Source organism: Rhinoraja longicauda, unplaced genomic scaffold, assembly GCF_053455715.1.
Source record: "Rhinoraja longicauda isolate Sanriku21f unplaced genomic scaffold, sRhiLon1.1 Scf000049, whole genome shotgun sequence".
Lineage (NCBI taxonomy): Eukaryota > Metazoa > Chordata > Chondrichthyes > Rajiformes > Arhynchobatidae > Rhinoraja > Rhinoraja longicauda.
The window spans coordinates 781,437-800,130 of NW_027601267.1; the positions used below are offsets into that span (position 1 = coordinate 781,437).

At 45.5% G+C, this 18,694-nt stretch overlaps 1 protein-coding gene across 1 annotated transcript in view; it reads left to right on the forward strand.

Moving 5' to 3' along the window:
- Nucleotides 1-5,060: 5,060 nt before the first annotated feature.
- Nucleotides 5,061-18,694, forward strand: part of LOC144612500 (integrator complex subunit 6-like) — a 78,856-nt gene continuing 65,222 nt past the window's right edge. Inside the window, exons 1-3 of the mRNA XM_078432078.1 lie at nt 5,061-5,220; nt 5,307-5,384; nt 11,478-11,627. Of these exons, the coding sequence (XP_078288204.1) occupies nt 5,110-5,220; nt 5,307-5,384; nt 11,478-11,627 (339 nt within the window). The 5' untranslated portion in view covers nt 5,061-5,109. The remainder of the gene's footprint in view (nt 5,221-5,306; nt 5,385-11,477; nt 11,628-18,694) is intronic.

The following is an 18,694-nucleotide window of genomic DNA, read 5'->3' on the forward strand; positions in this document are numbered from 1 at the left end:
GAGAAAAATCCCACAGACTTCAATCCTGACCTCGGGTGCTGTCGATATGGAGTTTGCACGTTCTCCCTTTGACATTGTGGAGATGCTCCAGTTTCCTTCCACATCCCAAAGACGAGCAGGTTTGTAAGTTGATTGACCTCTGTAAATTGAGCAGGGAATGGTTGCAAAAGTGGGATAACATAAGACTAGTGCGAAATGTGCCATATTGTATCTAAGATATGACTCTATAAAAATAATACAATGTTACAATGTGATGTGTCTGGAGGTACACACAAAGTGTGGGGGGAAAACTCAGGCAAACAAGGCAGCATGGAGACAAAAGTGGTGGGTGGGCTTACGATAAACATGGGAAGATGAAGTTGAAGTGGTAGACTGATTTTTCAAAATAAAGCTCAAGAGTATTTAATGGTTACACACATGGGGCATGGAATAAAGCAATTAATACTGCTCCTTTTACAGGCACATTAATGCAACAGCATAACAATAGATATACAATTAAACAATAGTCAAGTCAAGTCAATTTTATTTGTATAGCACATTTAAAAACAACCCACGTTGACCAAAGTGCTGTACATCTGTTTAGGTACTAAGGAAAAAATGAAACATACAGTAACACACAAACATAACAGCACATACAAAACAGTTCACAGCGCCTCCTCAATGGGCCTCAAACGCTAGGGAGTAGAAATAGGTTTTGAGCCTGGACTTAAAGGAGTCGATGGAGGGGGCAGTTCTGATGGGGAGAGGGATGCTGTTCCACAGTCTAGGAGCTGCAACCGCAAAAGCGCGGTCACCCCTGAGCTTAAGCCTAGACCGCGGGATAGTGAGTAGCCCCAAGTCGGCCGACCTGAGGGACCTGGAGTTAGAGAGGTGGGTTAGAAGATTTTTGATGTAGGGGGGGGGGGGGGGAATGTCCATTTAGGGCTTTATATGTGAATAGGAGGAGCTTGAAGTTGATTCTGTACCGTACAGGGAGCCAGTGGAGAGAGGCCAGAATCGGCGTGATGTGGTCCCTTTTACGGGTACCCGTCAGGAGTCTCGCTGCGGCGTTTTGGACCAGTTGCAGGCGGGACAGGGAAGATTGGCTGATCCCAGTGTATAGGGAGTTGCAGTAGTCTAGGCGGGAGGAAATGAAAGCGTGAATGATTTTTTCAGTGTCGTCGAATTGGAGGAAAGGTTTGATTTTAACTATGGTACGAAGTTGGAAGAAGCTGGCTTTTACCACAGCGTTGACTTGCTTGTCAAACTTTAATGCAGAGTCAAATATCACGCCGAGGTTTTTGACATGCGGTTTGACTAGGCAGGATAGGCTTCCAAGACTGCCTGTTATCGATTTGATGGAGTTGGGGGGGGGGGGGGCGAATAGGATGACCTCAGACTTGCTCTCGTTTAATGATCAGTTAAATGATCAGTATCCAGACCAAAGTAGTCTGAAGTAGCGTCTCGACTCGAAACGTCACCTATTCCTTTTCTCCAGAGATGCTGCCTGACCCGCTGTGTTACTCCAGCGTTTTGTGTCTATCCAAAGTAGTCCAAGCTGAAGCAGGTGGTGCAATCCCTATGCAAAGTCCATAGTAGTTAGGTGCTGAGGCAGATTTGTAGTTAGGGTTGTGGAGTGTGATCAGAGATATGTCACAGTCATGAGAACACTGCTCCGGGGTTGAATGGACAACTTTTGAATTTGATATGGGGACACATGAGACCACAGATGCGAGAATCTAGAGCAAAAACAAACAAAGAAATCAGCAGAACAAGCTGGATATATGGAGGCAAAGGGCGACCTACCCGACCTCCCGTTGCAAAACATTTTAATTCCCATTCCCACACTGACCTTTCTGTCCTAGGCATCCTCCATTGTTAGAGTGGGGCTCAACACAAATTGGAGGAACAGCATCTTATATTTCGCTTGGGCAGCTTATAACCCAATGGAATGAATATTAATTTCTCTAACTTCAAGTAACCCTTGCAACTCTTTCTCTCCGTCCTTCACACACCCAAGTCGTACCAGCTTCAAAGTCGCCTTGCTGAGTCGCTTTGTCTGTACTTGTTCTCACTAAACACACAGCTAACAATGATCGGTTTCCTTTATTATCGTTACATTTTTTCATATCTTTCATTCATTTGTTCGATATCTTTCTACATCACCGCCTATATCTCTCATTTCCCTTTCCCCTGACCCTCATTCGAGAGAAAGGTTTCGACCCAAAACGTCACCTATTCCTTTTCTTCAGAGAAACTGTCTCACCCAGAGTTACTCCAGCATTTTGTGCCTATCTTGATGTTTTATTATCAATAGTCAATAGTCATTTATTTGTCACATACACATAAATGTGTAGTGAAATGAAAAATTACCCGCAGTTCAACAATAAGAATAATCAATAAAAATGCAATAACACATACAATCATAAACTAACACCAAACAAAAGAAACATCCATCACAGTGAGTCTCCTCCAGTCCCTCCTCACTGTGATGGAAGGCCAGAATGTCTTTTTCTCTTCCCTGCCGTCTTCTCCCGCGGTCAGGCTGTTGGAGTTGCCACGTCGGGGCGGTTGGGGCTCCCGACATTGAAGCCCCCGCCGGGCGGAGAAAACCCCACGGCCTATTTCAAGCCGCGCCGGACGGTGAAAGGTCCGCGGCGGGCCGACCCAAGCCCCGCGATTCGGGGCGGGCGAAGACGCTGCCGCTGCCAGAGCTCCTGATGTCGGCCCCCACCCAGGGGCCTGCGGGCTTCCGACGTCCACGGGGCCCGCGCAAGAGCCTCCGGAGACGAGTCGCAGCAGCTCCCGCAGCATCCGAAGGCAGCCAGCGCCGCAGGTGGTGAGTCCGGGCCGCGGGCTCTGCGAACCAGTGTCCAGGTGGTCCTAGCCGAAGCCCGCCAGCTCCAGGTGCATGGCCGGTGGTGGGCCGCAGCGGGAACGGAGACACGGCACAGAAAACAAAGGTCGCGTCTCCGTGTAGGAGAGACAATGTTACAGTTCCCACCCACCACCACCACCACCCCCCCCCTCACACAACCGCAAACACTACATCATATTTAAACTACAATTAAGACAAAAACAACAAAAAACACAAAAGACACCGACTGCAGGCAAGCCGCAGCTGCGAGGGCAGCACTGGCTATCATACAGTGCCCTCCATAATGTTTGGGACAAAGACCCATCATTTATTTATTTTCCTCTGTACTCCACAAATTGAGATTTGAATAGAAAAAAAATCACATGTGCACATGGTCAGATTTTATTAAAGGGTATGTTTATACATTTTGGTTTCACCGTGTAGAAATTACAGCTGTGTTTATACATAGTCCACCCATTTCAGGGCATCACAATGTTCGGGACACATGGCTTTGCAGGTGTTTGTAATTGCTCTGGTGTGTTTAATTGCCTTCTTAATGCAGGAATAAGAGAGCTCTCAGCACTTAGTCTTTCCTCCAGTCTTTCCATCACCTTTGGAAACTTTTATTGCTGTTTATCAACATGAGGACCAAAGTTGTGCCAATGAAAGTCAAAGAAGCCATTCTGAGACTGAGAAACAAGAATAAAACTGTTAGAGACATTAGCCAAACCTGAGGCTTACCAAAATCAACTGTTTGGAACATTATCAAGAAGGAAAGCACTGGTGAGCTGACGAATGCACAGCTGATGACAGAAGAATTCGCTTTATAATAAAGAAAAACCCCCAAACACCTGTCCGACAGATCAGAAACACTCTTCAGGAGTCAGGTATGGATTTATCAATGACCATTGTCCGCAGAAGACTTCATGAACAGAAATACAGAGGCTACAAGATGCAAACCACTGGTTAGCTGCAAAAATAGGATGGCCGGGTTACAGTTTGCCAAGAAGTACTTAAAAGAACAATCAGAGTTCTGGAAAAAAGGTCTTGTGGACGGATGAGATGAAGATTAACTAATATCAGAGTGATGGCAAGAGCAAAGTATGGAGGAGAGAAGGGACTCCAAAGTATAACATGTTATCTGTGAAACACAGTGGTGGGGATGTTGCGGCCTGGTACTGAAGTGCTGCTGAAGGTACTGGCTCACTTATCTTCATTGATGATACAACTGCTGATGGTAGTATCATAATTAATTCTGAAGTATTCTCGATACATCCTATCTGCTCAAGTTCAAACAAATGCTTCAAAATTCATTGGCCGGCGGTTCTACAGCAAGACAATAATCCCAAACATACTGCTAAAGCAACAAAGGAGTTTTTCAAAGCTAAAAAATGCTCAATTCTTGAGTGGCCAAGTCAATCACCCAGTCTGAACCCAATTGAGAGTACCCTTTTATATGCTGAAGAGAAAACTGAAGGGGGCTAGCCCCTAAAACAAGCATAAGCTAAAGATGGGTGCAATACAGGCCTGGCAGAGCATCACCAGAGAAGACACCCAGCAACTGGTGATGCCCATGAATCGCAGACTTCAAGCAGTCATTGCATGCAAAGGATATGCAACAAAATATTGAACATGACTACTTTCATTTACATGACATTGCTGTGTCCCAAACATTATGGTGCCCTGAAATGGGGGGGGACTATGTAAAAACACTGCTGTCATTTTTACATAGTGAAACCAAAATATATAAAAATGGCCTTTATTAAAATCTGACAATGTGCTCTTAAATCACGTGTGATTTTTTTTTCTATTGTAAATCTCAAATTGTGGAGGACAGAGGCAAATAAATAAATGATGGGTCTTTGTCCCAAACATTGTGGAGGGCACTGTATGTCCCAGATACAACAATGAAATTCTGATTTGCAGCAGCACAATTGAATGTGTAAACATAGTTCTCTGTAAACAATATAAATAACGAGACCCAAATAACGCTTGGGTCTCTGTTTCTAGTTCTGAGTAAGGGCTGCTGCGACTTCTCTTGCCGCGGATGCTGCCAAATCAACTGAGTGTTTGCAGCTTTTCCGATTAATTTGGCTTTTGCGTGAATGCAAGGAAGACTACAACGACCAGCATACCTCGTTCGCTGCGCGGTGAAGCCGCCACCAACCAGAGGCGGACGGGAGGTCACATGTGCTCGGCCCCTCTGCCGGCGGCGCGCGCGCGCAGGCCTCGTGCGCTCGCGTCCGTCCGTCCGTGCGGGCGGCGGGGCCAAGATGCCCGTCCTGCTCTTCCTCATCGACACGTCGGCGTCCATGAGCCAGCGCTCCTACCTGGGAACCACCTACCTGGACATCGCCAAGGGCGCCGTCGAGCTTTTCATGAAGGTAACAAAAGTACATTTGAGAAATACCATGCCGGGCCGGGCCTGGAGCGGCGCCTCCCTCACTCACTCTGCTCTCTCTCCCCACAGCTGCGGGCCCGCGACCCCGCCAGCCGCGGCGACAGGTACATGTTGGTCACCTTCGACGAGGCGCCGTGCGGCATCAAGGTAAGCGAGCGCCCGTGGGTGCGGGGCGGGTGAGGCAGGGTCTCGGGGATGGGGACCGGGACGGGGCGGGGTGAGACAGGGTCCCGGGGGTGGGGAGAGGCAGTGTCTCAGCCAGGGGTGGGGACCGGGGCGGGGTGAGGCTGGGGACCGGGGCGGGGTGAGACAGGGACAGGGTCCCGGGGGTGGGGACAGGCAATGTCTCAGCCAGGGGTGGGGACAGGCAATGTCTCAGCCAGGGGTGGGGACAGGGCGGGGTGAGGCTGGGGACCGGGGCGGGGTGAGACAGGGACAGGGTCCCGGGGGTGGGGACCGGGGCGGGGGTGAGACAGGGTCTCGGGGGTGGGGACCGGGGCGGGGTGAGACAGTGTCTCGGGGGTGGGGACCGGGGCGGAGGTGAGGCTGGGTCCCGGGGGCGGGGTGAGACAGGGTCCCGGGGGCGGGGTGAGACAGGGTCCCGGGGGTGGGGACCGGGGCGGGGTGAGACAGGGTCTCGGGGGTGAGACAGGGTCCCGGGGGTGGGGTGAGACAGGGTCTCGGGGGTGGGGTGAGACAGGGTCTCGGGGGTGGGGACCGGGGCGGGGTGAGACAGGGTCTCGGGGATGAGACAGGGACAGGGTCCCGGGGGTGGGGACCGGGGCGGGGTGAGACAGGGTCCCGGGGGTGGGGACGGGGCGGGGTGAGGCTGGGTCCCGGGGGTGGGGACAGGCAAGGTCCCGGGGGCAGGGTTGGATTGGATCCCCAAGGGTGGGGACTGGTCTGAGGCACACCCAGGTCCCGGGGATGGAGGGAGGTGGTGGGGTGGGGTGGCGACCCACGCCTGGGGCATGTGAAGCAGGGTTCTCGGTTATTCAGGATGGCCGTTTGATTCTCGCTTCTAAGGTTTGATTGTTATTTTCCATTTATTGGCCTTTAAGAAGTGGATAACTTCACATTTATTTATGCACATTGTACGGTATCTGGCATGGACCTCTTGCCCAATTTAACTAAATTGCCTTGAAGCCTCTTTGTATCCTCCTCACAATCCTATTCGGTCTTGTTTTGTTCATTTTAGTTTGGTTTAGATATACAGTGCAGAAATAGGCCCCTCGGCCCACCGAGTACATACCGACCAGCGATTCCTGCACATTAAAACTACTCTTCACACAGTATGGAAATTTATACCAAATCAATTAACCTACAAATCTTTGGAGAGTGGGAGGAAACCGAAGATCTTGGAGAAAACGCAAGCAGGTCACGGGAAGAATGTACAAATTCCATACAGACAAGCACCTATAGTCAGGATCGAACCTGGGCCTCTGGCACTGTAAAGCAGTGGCTCTGCCGTGCCGCCACAGTGGAAATATACTCTTCTTTTCCATTGTCTAAATCATTGATATTTATTGTGAATAGATGAGCTGAAGATTGATTCCTGAAATACCATTTCTAAATGGAGAGAGAATCCAGAAATCGGAGGTGCAAAGGGACCTGGGAGTGCTGGTGCAGGACACCCAAAAAGTTAATTTGCAAGTCGAATCAGTTGCAAGGAAGGCAAATTAAATGCAGGCATTTATATCAAGAGGACTGAAATAAAAAAGCAGATGTAATGTTGAGGCTCTATAAGGCTGCATTGGGAGTACTGAGAGCAAATTTGGGCCCCATATCTGAGGAAGGATGTGCTGGGTCTGGAGAGGATCCAGAGGAGGTTTACAAGAATTATTCCAGCAATGATTCAGTTACCATATGATGAGCGTTTGACAGCCCTGGGCCTGTACTCGCTGAAGTGTAGAAGGTTGAGTGGGGACCTCATTGAAACTCACAAAATAATGAAAGGCATAGATGGAGTGGATGTGGAAAGGATATTTCCACTGGTGAGATAGTCTAGGACCAGAGGTCATGGCCTCAGAATTAAAGGGCGCTCTTTTAGACAGGAGATGAGGAGGAACTTCTTTCGTCAGAGGGTAGTTAATCTGTGAAACTCATTGCCACAGAGGGCTGTGGAGGCCGTCAGTGGATATTTTGAAGGCAGAGATAGACAAATTCTTGATTAGAATGGGTGCAAAGGGTTATGGGGAGAAGGCAGGAAATGGGAGTAGGAGGCTGAGATCAGCCATGATTGAATGGCGGAGTCGATTCAATGGGCCGAATGGTCTAATTCTACTCCTATAAATTGTGGATTTGTGAACCACACTAGGAACTGTATGCCATCCTAAAGGTCCTAGTTATTAATGTTCCTATCTGTTCATCAATTTTCTATCTATGCAATATATTGGCCTTAATCCATGTGTTTTAGTTTTAAATACTTGCCACTTAAATGAGACTATCAAAAGCCAGTAGATATGAAGGGCAATGTTTTTGCATTGAGGTTGGTGGTTATATGAAACAAGATGCCAAAAGAAGTGGGACAGAGTCCCCCTAGTTTTCACCTTTCACCCTATCAGCCTTCGCATACAGCACATAATTCTCCACCATTTTCGCTATCTACAATGGGATCCCACCACTAGCCACATCTTCCCATATTTACCCCTTTAAGCTTTTTCGCAGAGACTGTTTCCTCCGCAACTCGCTGGTTAACCCTTCCCACCCAAATCACCCCTTCCCCAGGTACTTTCCCCTGCAACACAGGAGATGCAACACCTGTCCCTATACCTACTCCCTCAACTTCGTCCAAGGACCCCAACAGTCCTTTCAGGTAAGGCAGAGGTTCACTTGCACCAACCTCATCTACTGTGTCCGCTGTTCCTAGTGTAGACTCCTATATATCGGTGAGACCAAGCGCAGGCTCAGCGATTATTTCGCTGAACGCATCCGCTCGATTCGTCTAAACCTACATGATCTCCTGGTTGCTCAAACATTTAACCCCCCCTCTCCCTTTCCCATACTGACCTTTCTGTGCTGGGCGTCCTCCATTGTCAGAGTGAGGCCCAACACAAATTGGAGGAACAGCAACTCATATTTTGCTTGGGTAGCTTACAACCCAGCAGTATGAATATCAACCATCTCTAACTTCAAAGTAACTTGCTTCCCCTCTCTTTCCATCCCTCCCCCAAATTAGTTCTCCGACCAGTCTGACTGTCTTCCTAATTATATTTTATCTTTGTATGCTTGATTGGCACCTTCCTCTCGCTAACAATGATCTTTTCTGCATTTTCCTTGATCTATGTCCCCTTTGATGTCTCATTTTCACACCTTACCCTTCCATATCTCTGTCTCCCTCTCACCTGACTCAGTCTGAAGAAGAGTCTCGTCCCGAAACAGCACCTGTTCCTTTTATCCCGAGATGCTGCCTGTACTTCTAAATTACTCCAGCATTTTGTGTGTATCTTCTGTGTATACCAGCATCTGCAGTTCCTTCCTACACAGATCCAATTAAGATGTTTAAAGGGCATTTGGACAGTACTTCCACAGGAAAAGAGTTATAAAATATGGGATTGATGTGGACAAATGGGATTAGCAGCCCCCAGAGAAGACATCCAGCAACTGGTGATGTCCATGAATCGCAGACTTCAAGCAGTCATTGCATGCAAAGGATGTGCAACAAAATACTAAACATGACTATCATTTATATGACATTGCTGTGTCCCAAACATTATGGTGCCCTGAAATTGGGGGGGGGGGGGGGGGAGGGGGACTATGTTTAAACACTGCTGTAATTTCTACATGGTGAAACCAAAATGTATGAAAATGGCCTTTATTAAAATCAGACAATGTGCACTTTAACCACATGATTTTTGCTATTACAAATCTCAAATTGTGGTGTACAAAGGCAAATAAATAAATGATAGGTCTTTGTCCCAAACATTATGGAGGGCACTGTAGTGGAACAACTTTAGTGAAAAACTCAATTAGAAGTGCAAAAAGTCAAGACATTAGTGTAAAACGAAGTGAGGAATGCAAAAGTCAAATAATTTGTGCAAAACACAATGAAAAACGCAAAAAAACAAGACATTCATGCAAAACACAGTTAAAAATAAAATATAGAGCGAAAGGTCCATAGTTTTCCATTGCCAAAGTAGGGTTAGGGTGGTATGGATTGATTTGTGAATTTTAAAAATTGCAGTAAAGTAACTGCTGCAGAACTTCGGGTTCCTGTGCATCCTGCCCAATGCTAACACTCAGATGAGAGCTTTATTTATCCCAGGAGGGAAATTGATCTGCCAACAGTCATAAAAACACAAAATACATGAATACAAAACACGTGATGGTGGGAATCATTGATAATAGATGCTCCCTTCTTGAGGCAGCACCTTAGCTAGTCATCATATCATATCATATATATACAGCCGGAAACAGGCCTTTTCGGCCCACCAAGTCCGTGCCGCCCAGCGATCCCCGCACATTAACACTATCCTACACCCACTAGGGACAATTTTTACATTTACCCAGCCAATTAACCTACATACCTGTACGTCTTTGGAGTGTGGGAGGAAACCGAAGATCTCGGAGAAAACCCACGCAGGTCACGGGGAGAACGTACAAACTCCTTACAGTGCAACACCCGTAGTCAGGATCGAACCTGAGTCTCCGGCACTGCATTTGCTGTAAAGCAGCAACTCTACCGCTGCGCTACCGTGCCGCCTAGTGTAGGCTAATTCAAGAACCTGCCCTGAGAAGGTGTTCTTGAATCTGGCAGTGGTGGGGACCTGTGATGGGCTGGGTAATGTTCACCACTTTCTCCAGCCTCCTCTTTTTAGAGTGTTTGAATTACCAAACCAGTCCATATAGTATAAGAAAATAACTGCAGATGCTGGTACAAATCGATTTATTCACAAAATGCTGGAGTAACTCAGCAAGTCAGGCAGCATCTCGGGGGTCTCTCAGTCTGAAGAAGGGTCTCGACCCAAAACGTCACCCATTCCTTCTCTCCCGAGATGCTGCCTGACCTGCTGAGTTACTACAGCATTTTGTGAATAAACCAGTCCATATGTTCCCCACGTGCATGTGATATATTTGATAGAGTGGTGACATGCATATCCTCAAGCTACGGAGGAAGTAGAGGCATTGGTGAGCTTTCTTACTGATTGCATCAATGTGCTGGGCTAAGGGCAGATCAGCAGGAGTTGTTGACCCTCTCCACTGCCATTCTACAATGAAGAATGGGTGAATGGTCCTTCGGGTTTCCCTACCTGAAGTTAACAGTCAACTCCTTAGTCTTGCTAACGCTGAGAGCAAGATTGTTGCTTTGTCACCAACTGGCTGTACTCTGAATAATTGCTGCCCGTTATCTGCTGCTGATGGAGTTGCATGCTTTGTTTTGGAAATCTCTGATTCCAGAGTTCGTACTACACACAACTTTGAATCCATTCACTTTTGACGATCCTTTGATGCCAACAGAGGTAAATATTTCTCTTCCCCATGCCTTCTATATTAGTGAGATGAGGGTGTGGCCAGGGTGGTGTGGGTCTCTGATATTAGTTTTCTTTTTGAGGCAGCACCTATACATCCCTCCAATGGTGGCAAGGTCCATATTCTGATCTTTTGATCGTTCATAAAATGTCAGTGGCTCTATCTTTGACAGCAATGATTTCAACGATCAGAGACCTTCTTTTGGAATTCCTTTAATCGCCATATTTCTGCTTTTCCCTTAAGCTCCTTCAGTCTTGTCTTTGATTACACGCTTGTTTGCTTCAATGTTTCCTTGTGACAATGGATAATACATTTCCTATTGCTCTCCTTAAAGCACATCTTGTACAGACTCAGTACTATGGTTATGTGATTTGTGGTAACCTTGTCTTTCAAGGAATATCTGCACAAGATTCCTGGCCTGGTTGCCAGTGGACAGTTCTTTAGACATAAATTTGCATGAAAAATCTGATTTTAGGTTCTTTAAAGTCATGAGTATTTTTCATAACAGTCATTTGTGTTTCTGAATTGACTCTTGGTTTCACATGTGTATAGAATCTTAAAATTTGGTTGTGATATTTGCATGATTTTCAAGTTAGGATCTTTTAATTTTAACCATTACATCAAGCATTCAAACTCTATAAATGAGAAATATTCTTTGTTTCTATAATTTAAAATATTTAACCATCCGATATCCCCAAAAAACACTCGACCTTACTGAATTTCACAAGATTTTAGATTTCTACATGAGCATTAAGTGTTGATATTTTCCAGGCTGGTTGGAAGGAAAATCATGCAACTTTCATGAATGAGCTGAAGAATCTTCAGGCAACTGGACTCACTACACTTGGTCAAGCCTTGCGGGCATCCTTCGATTTACTAAATTTGAACCGTTTAGTTTCAGGAATAGATAATTATGGTCAAGTAAGTACAATCAATATTTTAAAAAGTAGCTTGGTTCACATCCCCCATGTAACTGTTTGGAGATAATTATTTCTAAAAACATTGTTGATACTGAGTATTGTAGTTGAGACTATGCTTGGCTTTAGAAATTGTCCTGTAATGCAGTTATAAATGATGTATTTTGAATTGATGCTCTCAAGCATTCAGTTGCTGAAAAGCATAAATTAAGCCTTTAATCTAATTCTCTTTGTGTGTGTATATATGTTAGATTAATTTATTTGTTAAACTTTTTAACCATCTTAACATTACTTTATATTATAAATCTATTTGTCTGATTGGAATATTCTCTTCTCCGCAAAAAAGTTCATACATTTTTTTTGTTCATGGACTCCTTGATGCAATCTGGATATCCTTGCCCCAATCATAGAAACATAGAAAATAGGTGCAGGAGGAGGCCATTCTGCCCTTCAAGCCAGCACTGCCATTCATTGTGATCATGGCTGATCATCCACAATCAGTAACCTTTACCTATCTTCTCCCCATATCCCTTGATTCCACTAGCCCCGAGAGCTCCAACTAACTCTCTTAAATTCATCCAGTGAATTAGCCTCCACTGCCTTCTGTGACAGAGAATTCCACAAATTCACAACTCTGGGTGAAAAAATGTCTTCTCATCTCAGTTTTAAATGGCCTCCCCTTTATTCTTAGACTGTGGCCCCTGGTTCTGGACTCCCCCAACATTGGGAACATTTTTCCTGCATCTAGCTTGTCCAGTCCTTTTATAATTTTATATGTGTCTATAAGATCCACTCACATCCTTCTAAACTCCAGTGAATACAAGCCCAGTCTTTGCAATATTTTCTCATATGAAAGTCCTACCATCCCAGGGATTAACCTGGTGAACGTACCTGCACTGCCCTTTGAGGATGTGACAAGTAAAATGGATGAAGGGGAGCCAGTGGATGTAGTGTATCTAAACTTTCAGAAAGCCTTTGATAAGGTCCCACACGGGAGATTGGTGAGCCAAATTAGAGCACACGGTATTGGGGTAGGGTGTTGACATGGATAGAGAATTGGTTGGCAGCAAAGAGTAGGAGTAAACAGGTCCTTTTCAGAACGGCAGGCAGTGGCGAGTGGAGTGCCGCAAGGCTCGGTGTTGGGGCCGCAACTGTTTACCATATATATTAATGATTTGGACGAAGGAATTAGAAGTAACACTAGCAAGTTTGCAGATGACACAAAGCTGGGTGGCAGTGTGACCTGGACAGGTTGAGTGAGTGGGCAGATGCAGTATAATATAGATAAATGTGAAGTTATACAATTTGGCGGCAAAAACAAGGAGGCAGATTATTATCTCAATGGTGTCAGGTTAGGTAAGGGGGAAGTGCAGGGACACCTGGGTGTCCTTGTACACCAGTCATTGAAAATTGGCATGCAGGTACAGCAGACAGTGAAGAAAGCTTATGGCATGTTGGCCTTCATATCGAGAGGATTTCAGCATAGGAGTAAAGAGGTTCTTCTGCAGTTGTATAGGGCCCTGGTGAGACCAAATCTGGAAAATTGTGTACAGTTTTGGTCTCCTAATTTGAGAAGGACATCCTTGTAATTGAGGCAGTGCAGCGTAGATTCACGAGATTGATCCCTTGGATGGCAGGACTGTCATATGAGGAAAGTTTGAAAAGACTAGGCTTGTATTCGCTGGAGTTTAGAAGGATGAGAGGGGATCTTATAGAGATATATAAAAGGACTGGACAAGCTAGACGCAGGAAAAATGTTCCCAATGTTGGGGGAGTCCAGAACCAGGGGCCACAGTCTTAGAATAAAGGGGAGGCCATTTAAAACAGGTGAGAAGGAACTTTTTCATCCAGAGAGTTATGAATTTGTGGAATTCTCTGCCACAGAGGGCAGTGGAAGCCAAATCACTGGATGGATTTAAGAGAGAGTCCACTAGAGCTCTATGGGCTAGTGGAATCAAGGGATATGGGGAGTAGCCAGGCGCGGGTTACTGATTATGGATGATCAGCCATGATCACAATGAATGGCGGTGCTGGCTCGAAGGGCAGAATGGCCTCCTGCACCTATTTTCTATGTTTAATGGCAAGGATGTCCTTCCTCAAATTAGGAGACCAAAACTCCACACAATACTCCAGGTGTGGTCTCACCAAGGCACTACACAACTGCAGAAGGACCTCTTTACTCCGATACTCAAATCCTCTCGTTATGAAGGCCAACATGCTATTAGCTTTCTTCACTGCCTGCTGTACCTGCAGCCTACTTTCAGTGACTGGTGTACAAGGACGCCCAGGTCTCGTTGCACTTCCCCTTTACCTAATCTGACACCATTGAGATAATAATCTGCCTCCTTGTTTTTGCCGCCAAAGTGGAGAACGTCACATTTAACTACATTATACTGCATCTGCCACGCATCTTCGTGATCTAATTTCTTGTTGGTTCTCTCCGGCATTCTAGATTACCCTCTGCTAGAATCCATGCACCCAACCCCCAAGCAAAGTCCTAGATCGAGTTATAGAGTTACATTGCTTGGAACTAGGCCCTTTGGCCAAACTTATACATACCAAATAAGTTGTATATCTGAGCTAATCCTGTTTGCCTATACTTTGGCACATATTCGTCCAAACCTTTGCTCTCCATGAACCTGTCCAAGTATCTTTAAAATTTTGTAATTGTACTTTCCCAGGTAGTTCATTCTGTATACTCTCTATCCTTTGCGTGAAAAAAGTTTCCCCTCAGGTTCCTTTTTAGTCTTTTTCTCTCTCACCTTAAATATATGCCCTATTCAGACCACCCAACCCATCCGAATTTGACGGAAAGTTTCCGCTTTCTTATTTCATTTCCGCCATCCCGATTTTGCCTCACATTTTTCCGCAAAACACATGCCTCGCCGTTGGCCCGGCCTCGCCGCTGGCCCGGCCACGCCTCGCCTCGCTTCGCCGCTGGCCCCGTCTCGCCGATGGCCTTGCCTCATTGCTGGGCCCGCGTCGCCTCGTCTCGCCGCTGGCCTCACCTCACCTCGCTGCTGGCCTTGCCTCACCTGGATAGCGATTTGGTGATTGTCATTTGGGAATAACGAAATAACAAAGGCGAATAAGAAGGATGCGAGAGTGAAAAGTAAAGAGGGAGGGAGGGATGGAAGATGGAAAAGGTAAGGGCATGGGAGAGGATGGGAAGGGAAATAAAATGGGGAGGAGAAATGACCAAGAAAGTAGTCGGAGAAAGGAGTGCAGGAAATTAGAAAAGCGAAAAAAAGATATGAGGCTGCTTTGGCAAGTAATGTAAAAGTAAACCCCAAGGGGTTCTATAGATATGTCAATAGCAAAAGGATAGTGAGGGATAAAATTGGTCCATTAGAGAGTCAGAGTGGTCAGCTATGTGCTGAGCCGGAAGAAATGGGGGAGATATTAAACAATTAATTTTCTTCGGTATTTACCGAGGAGAAGGACATTGAATTATGTGAGGTAAGCGAAACAAGTAGAGTAGTGATGGAAATTAGGAGGATTAAAGAAGAGGAGGCACGGACACTTTTGAAAAATATAAAAGTGGATAAGTCTCCAGGTCCTGATAGGATATTCCCTAGGACATTGAGGGAAGTTAGTGCAGAAATAGCAGGGGCTATGACGGAAATATTTCAAACGTCATTAGAAACGGGGATGGTGCCGGAAGATTGGCGCATTGCGCATGTTGTGCCCTTGTTTAAAAAAGGTTCTAAAAGTAAACCTAGCAATTATAGACCTATTAGTTTGACGTCTGTGGTGGGAAAATTAATGGAAAAGATACTTAGGGACAATATATATAATTATTTGGATAATCAAGGCCTGATTAGAAACAGTCAACATGGATTTGTGCCTGGAAGGTCATGTTTGACTAATCTTCTTGAATTTTTTGAAGAGGTTACCAGGGAAATTGATAAGGGCAAGGCTGTGGATGTTGTCTATATGGACTTCAGTAAGGCATTTGACAAGGTTCCACATGGAAGGTTGATTAAGAAGGTTAAATCGTCGGGTATTAATAGTGAGGTTGCAAGATGGATTCAACAATGGCTGAATGGGAGATACCAGAGGGTAACGGTTGACAATTGTATGTCAGGTTGGAGGCCAGTGTCTAGTGGAGTACCCCAAGGATCTGTGTTGGGTCCACTGTTGTTTGTCATTTACATTAATGATCTGGATGATGGTGTGGCAAATTGGATTAGTAAATATGCAGATGATACTAAGATAGGTGGAGTAGTCGATAGTGAGGTAGATTTTCAAAGTCTACAGAGAGACTTGGGCCTTTTGGAAGGGTGGGCTGAAAGATGGCAGATGGAGTTTAATGCTGATAAGTGTGAGGTGCTGCATTTTGGTAGGACAAATCAAAATAGGACGTACAGGGTAAATGGTAGGGAATTGAGGAATGCAGTGGAACAGAGGGATCTGGGAATAACTGTGCATTGTTCCCTGAAGGTGGAATCTCATGTGGATAGGGTGGTGAAGAAGGCGTTTGGTATGCTTGCCTTTATAAATCAGAGCATCGAGTATAGAAGTTGGGATGTAATGTTAAAATTGTACAGGGCATTGGTGAGGCCGAATTTGGAGTATGGTGTGCAGTTCTGGTCGCCAAATTATAGGAAGGATGTCGACAAAATGGAGAGGGTACAGAGGAGATTTACTAGAATGTTGCCTGGGTTTCAGCACTTAGGCTACAGAGAGAGGTTGAACAGGTTGGGTCTTTATTCTTTGGAGCGTAGAAGGTTGAGGGGGGACTTGATAGAGGTTTTTAAAATTTTGAGAGGGACGGACAGAGTTGACGTGGGTAGGCTTTTCCCTTTGAGAGTGGGGAAGATTCCAACAAGGGGACATAGCTTCAGAATTGAGGAACAAAGGTTTAGGGGTAACATGAGGGGGAACTTCTTTACTCAGAGGGTGGTGGCTGTATGGAATGGGCTTCCGGTGGAAGTGGTGGAGGCTGGCTCGATTTTATTATTTAAGAGTAAATTGGATAGGTATATGGATAGGAGGGGATTAGAGGGTTATGGTCTGAGTGCAGGTAGATGAGACTAGGTCAGGGAGAATGGTCGGCGTGGACTGGTAGGGCCGGACAGGCCTGTTTCCATGCTGTAGTTGTTATATGTTATATCTGTGGGGGGGGGGAATAGAGTGAGAACCAAAACAGTAGATGAGAAGGGGGGTTCCTGAAATTTGACAGTTCGTAGAAACATAGAAAATAATCATACTGTTGGCTACCCAATCACAATATGGGGTACTGTTCTTCCAGTTTGCTAGTGGCCTAGCTCTGGCAGTGGAGGAGGCAAGGACAGCGGTCAATATGGTAAGGTGAGTTAAAATGGCTGGTAACTGGGAGCTCCAGCTTGTCTCTGTAAACAGTGTAAGTGAAATAGTCGCCTCATCCTATTGCATTTGGTGTTCTCAATGTGGTGTCCCCTGCATCAACAAGACCAAGCATAGACTAGGCGACTGTTTTGTCGAACTCTTGTTCCACATCTTTGTCTTTCTTATGAAGGCAATTATGCCATATGTGCTTTTGCCCTGTCCAGCTGTGCTGCGACTTTCAACGGACCTTGGACTTAATTCCAAAGTCCCCTTTTCATCCACATTCATTAGTTCCCTACCATTTACTGTATATATCTTACCTATTTGATTTCTCAAACTGCATAACCTTCCATTTGTGGCGTTAATTTCTATCTACCAACTCCTTGCTCATGTTACCATCTGGTCTATAATCTACTGTAGCCTTGGACAACCTTCCTTATTATTCACAACACCAATTTTTGGCTTATCCGCAAACTTGCTAATCATTCCTATGTTCGCATCCAAATTGTTTAAAATATATTACAAGCAACTGATCAATGTAATAGGCTATTGGTGCCAGACTTCCAATTAGAAAATCACTGGGGTTCTGCTAATTTTTGATCAATTATTTTAGTTTATTATTGTCACGAGGTACAGTGAAAGTCTTGCTGCATACTATCCAGTCAAAGAAAAGGCAGCACAGTGGCACAACGGTAGAGTTGCTATGCCAGAGACTAAGGTTTGATCCTGACTACAGGTGCTGTCTGTCCGGAGTTTGTACATTCTCCGTGTGACCACGAGTTTTCTCTGGCTGCTCTGGATTCGTTTCATATTCTGAAGACATGCAAGTTTGTAGATTAATTGGTTAGTGTAAATTGTCCCTAACGCATAGGATAGAATTAATGTACAGGTGATCGCTGGTTGACACGGACTCGTTGGGTCGAAGGTCCTGTTCCCACACCACCTCTGAACTAAACTCAAAAATTGAGTTTGCAAATATGATTGCAAGCAAGCCGCCCAAAGTGTACAGATAGTCACACAGCGTGGAAACAGGCCCTTCGGCCCAACTTACCCATATCGACCAATATGTCCCATCAACTGTCGTCCAACCTGCTTCCGATTGGCTCGTATCCCTCTAAACTCGTCCGATTCATGTACCTGTCTAAATGTTTCTTAAACTTTGCAATAGTACTTGCCTCAACTACTTCCCCTGACAGCTTGTTCCATACACCCACCACCCTTTGTGTGAAAAAGTTACTCCATAGTTTCCTATAACATTTTTCCCCCTAACCTCAAATCTATGTCCACTGGTTCTCGATTCCCCTACTCTGGGCAAGAGACTGACCGTCTACCCGATCTATTCCTCATGATTTTGTATACCTCTATAAGATCACTCCTCATCCTCCTGCACTCCAAGGCATAAAATCCTAATCTGCTCAACCTCTCCCTGTAGCTCTGGCCCTCGAGATAAAAGTACAACATTTAGTGCAAGATAAAGTCTGATTAAAGATAGTTTAATCATCTCCAATGAGGTAGGTGATAATTATCCAGCTCATCCCTTTGGATCCAATGTGCCATAACCTTTTGGACCTTCTATGCAGGACTTAGTCAATACCTTGCTAAAGTCCATGTAGACCAATCTTACCACTTTGCCATCAATTACATCCTACGTCATTCATCTTAGTTACATCCTCAAAAAAACTCAAATCAAGTGAGTGAGGCAAGATTTCCCCTGTACAATACCATGCTGACTATTCGGGTTATAGATCATCTCCTCCCTAC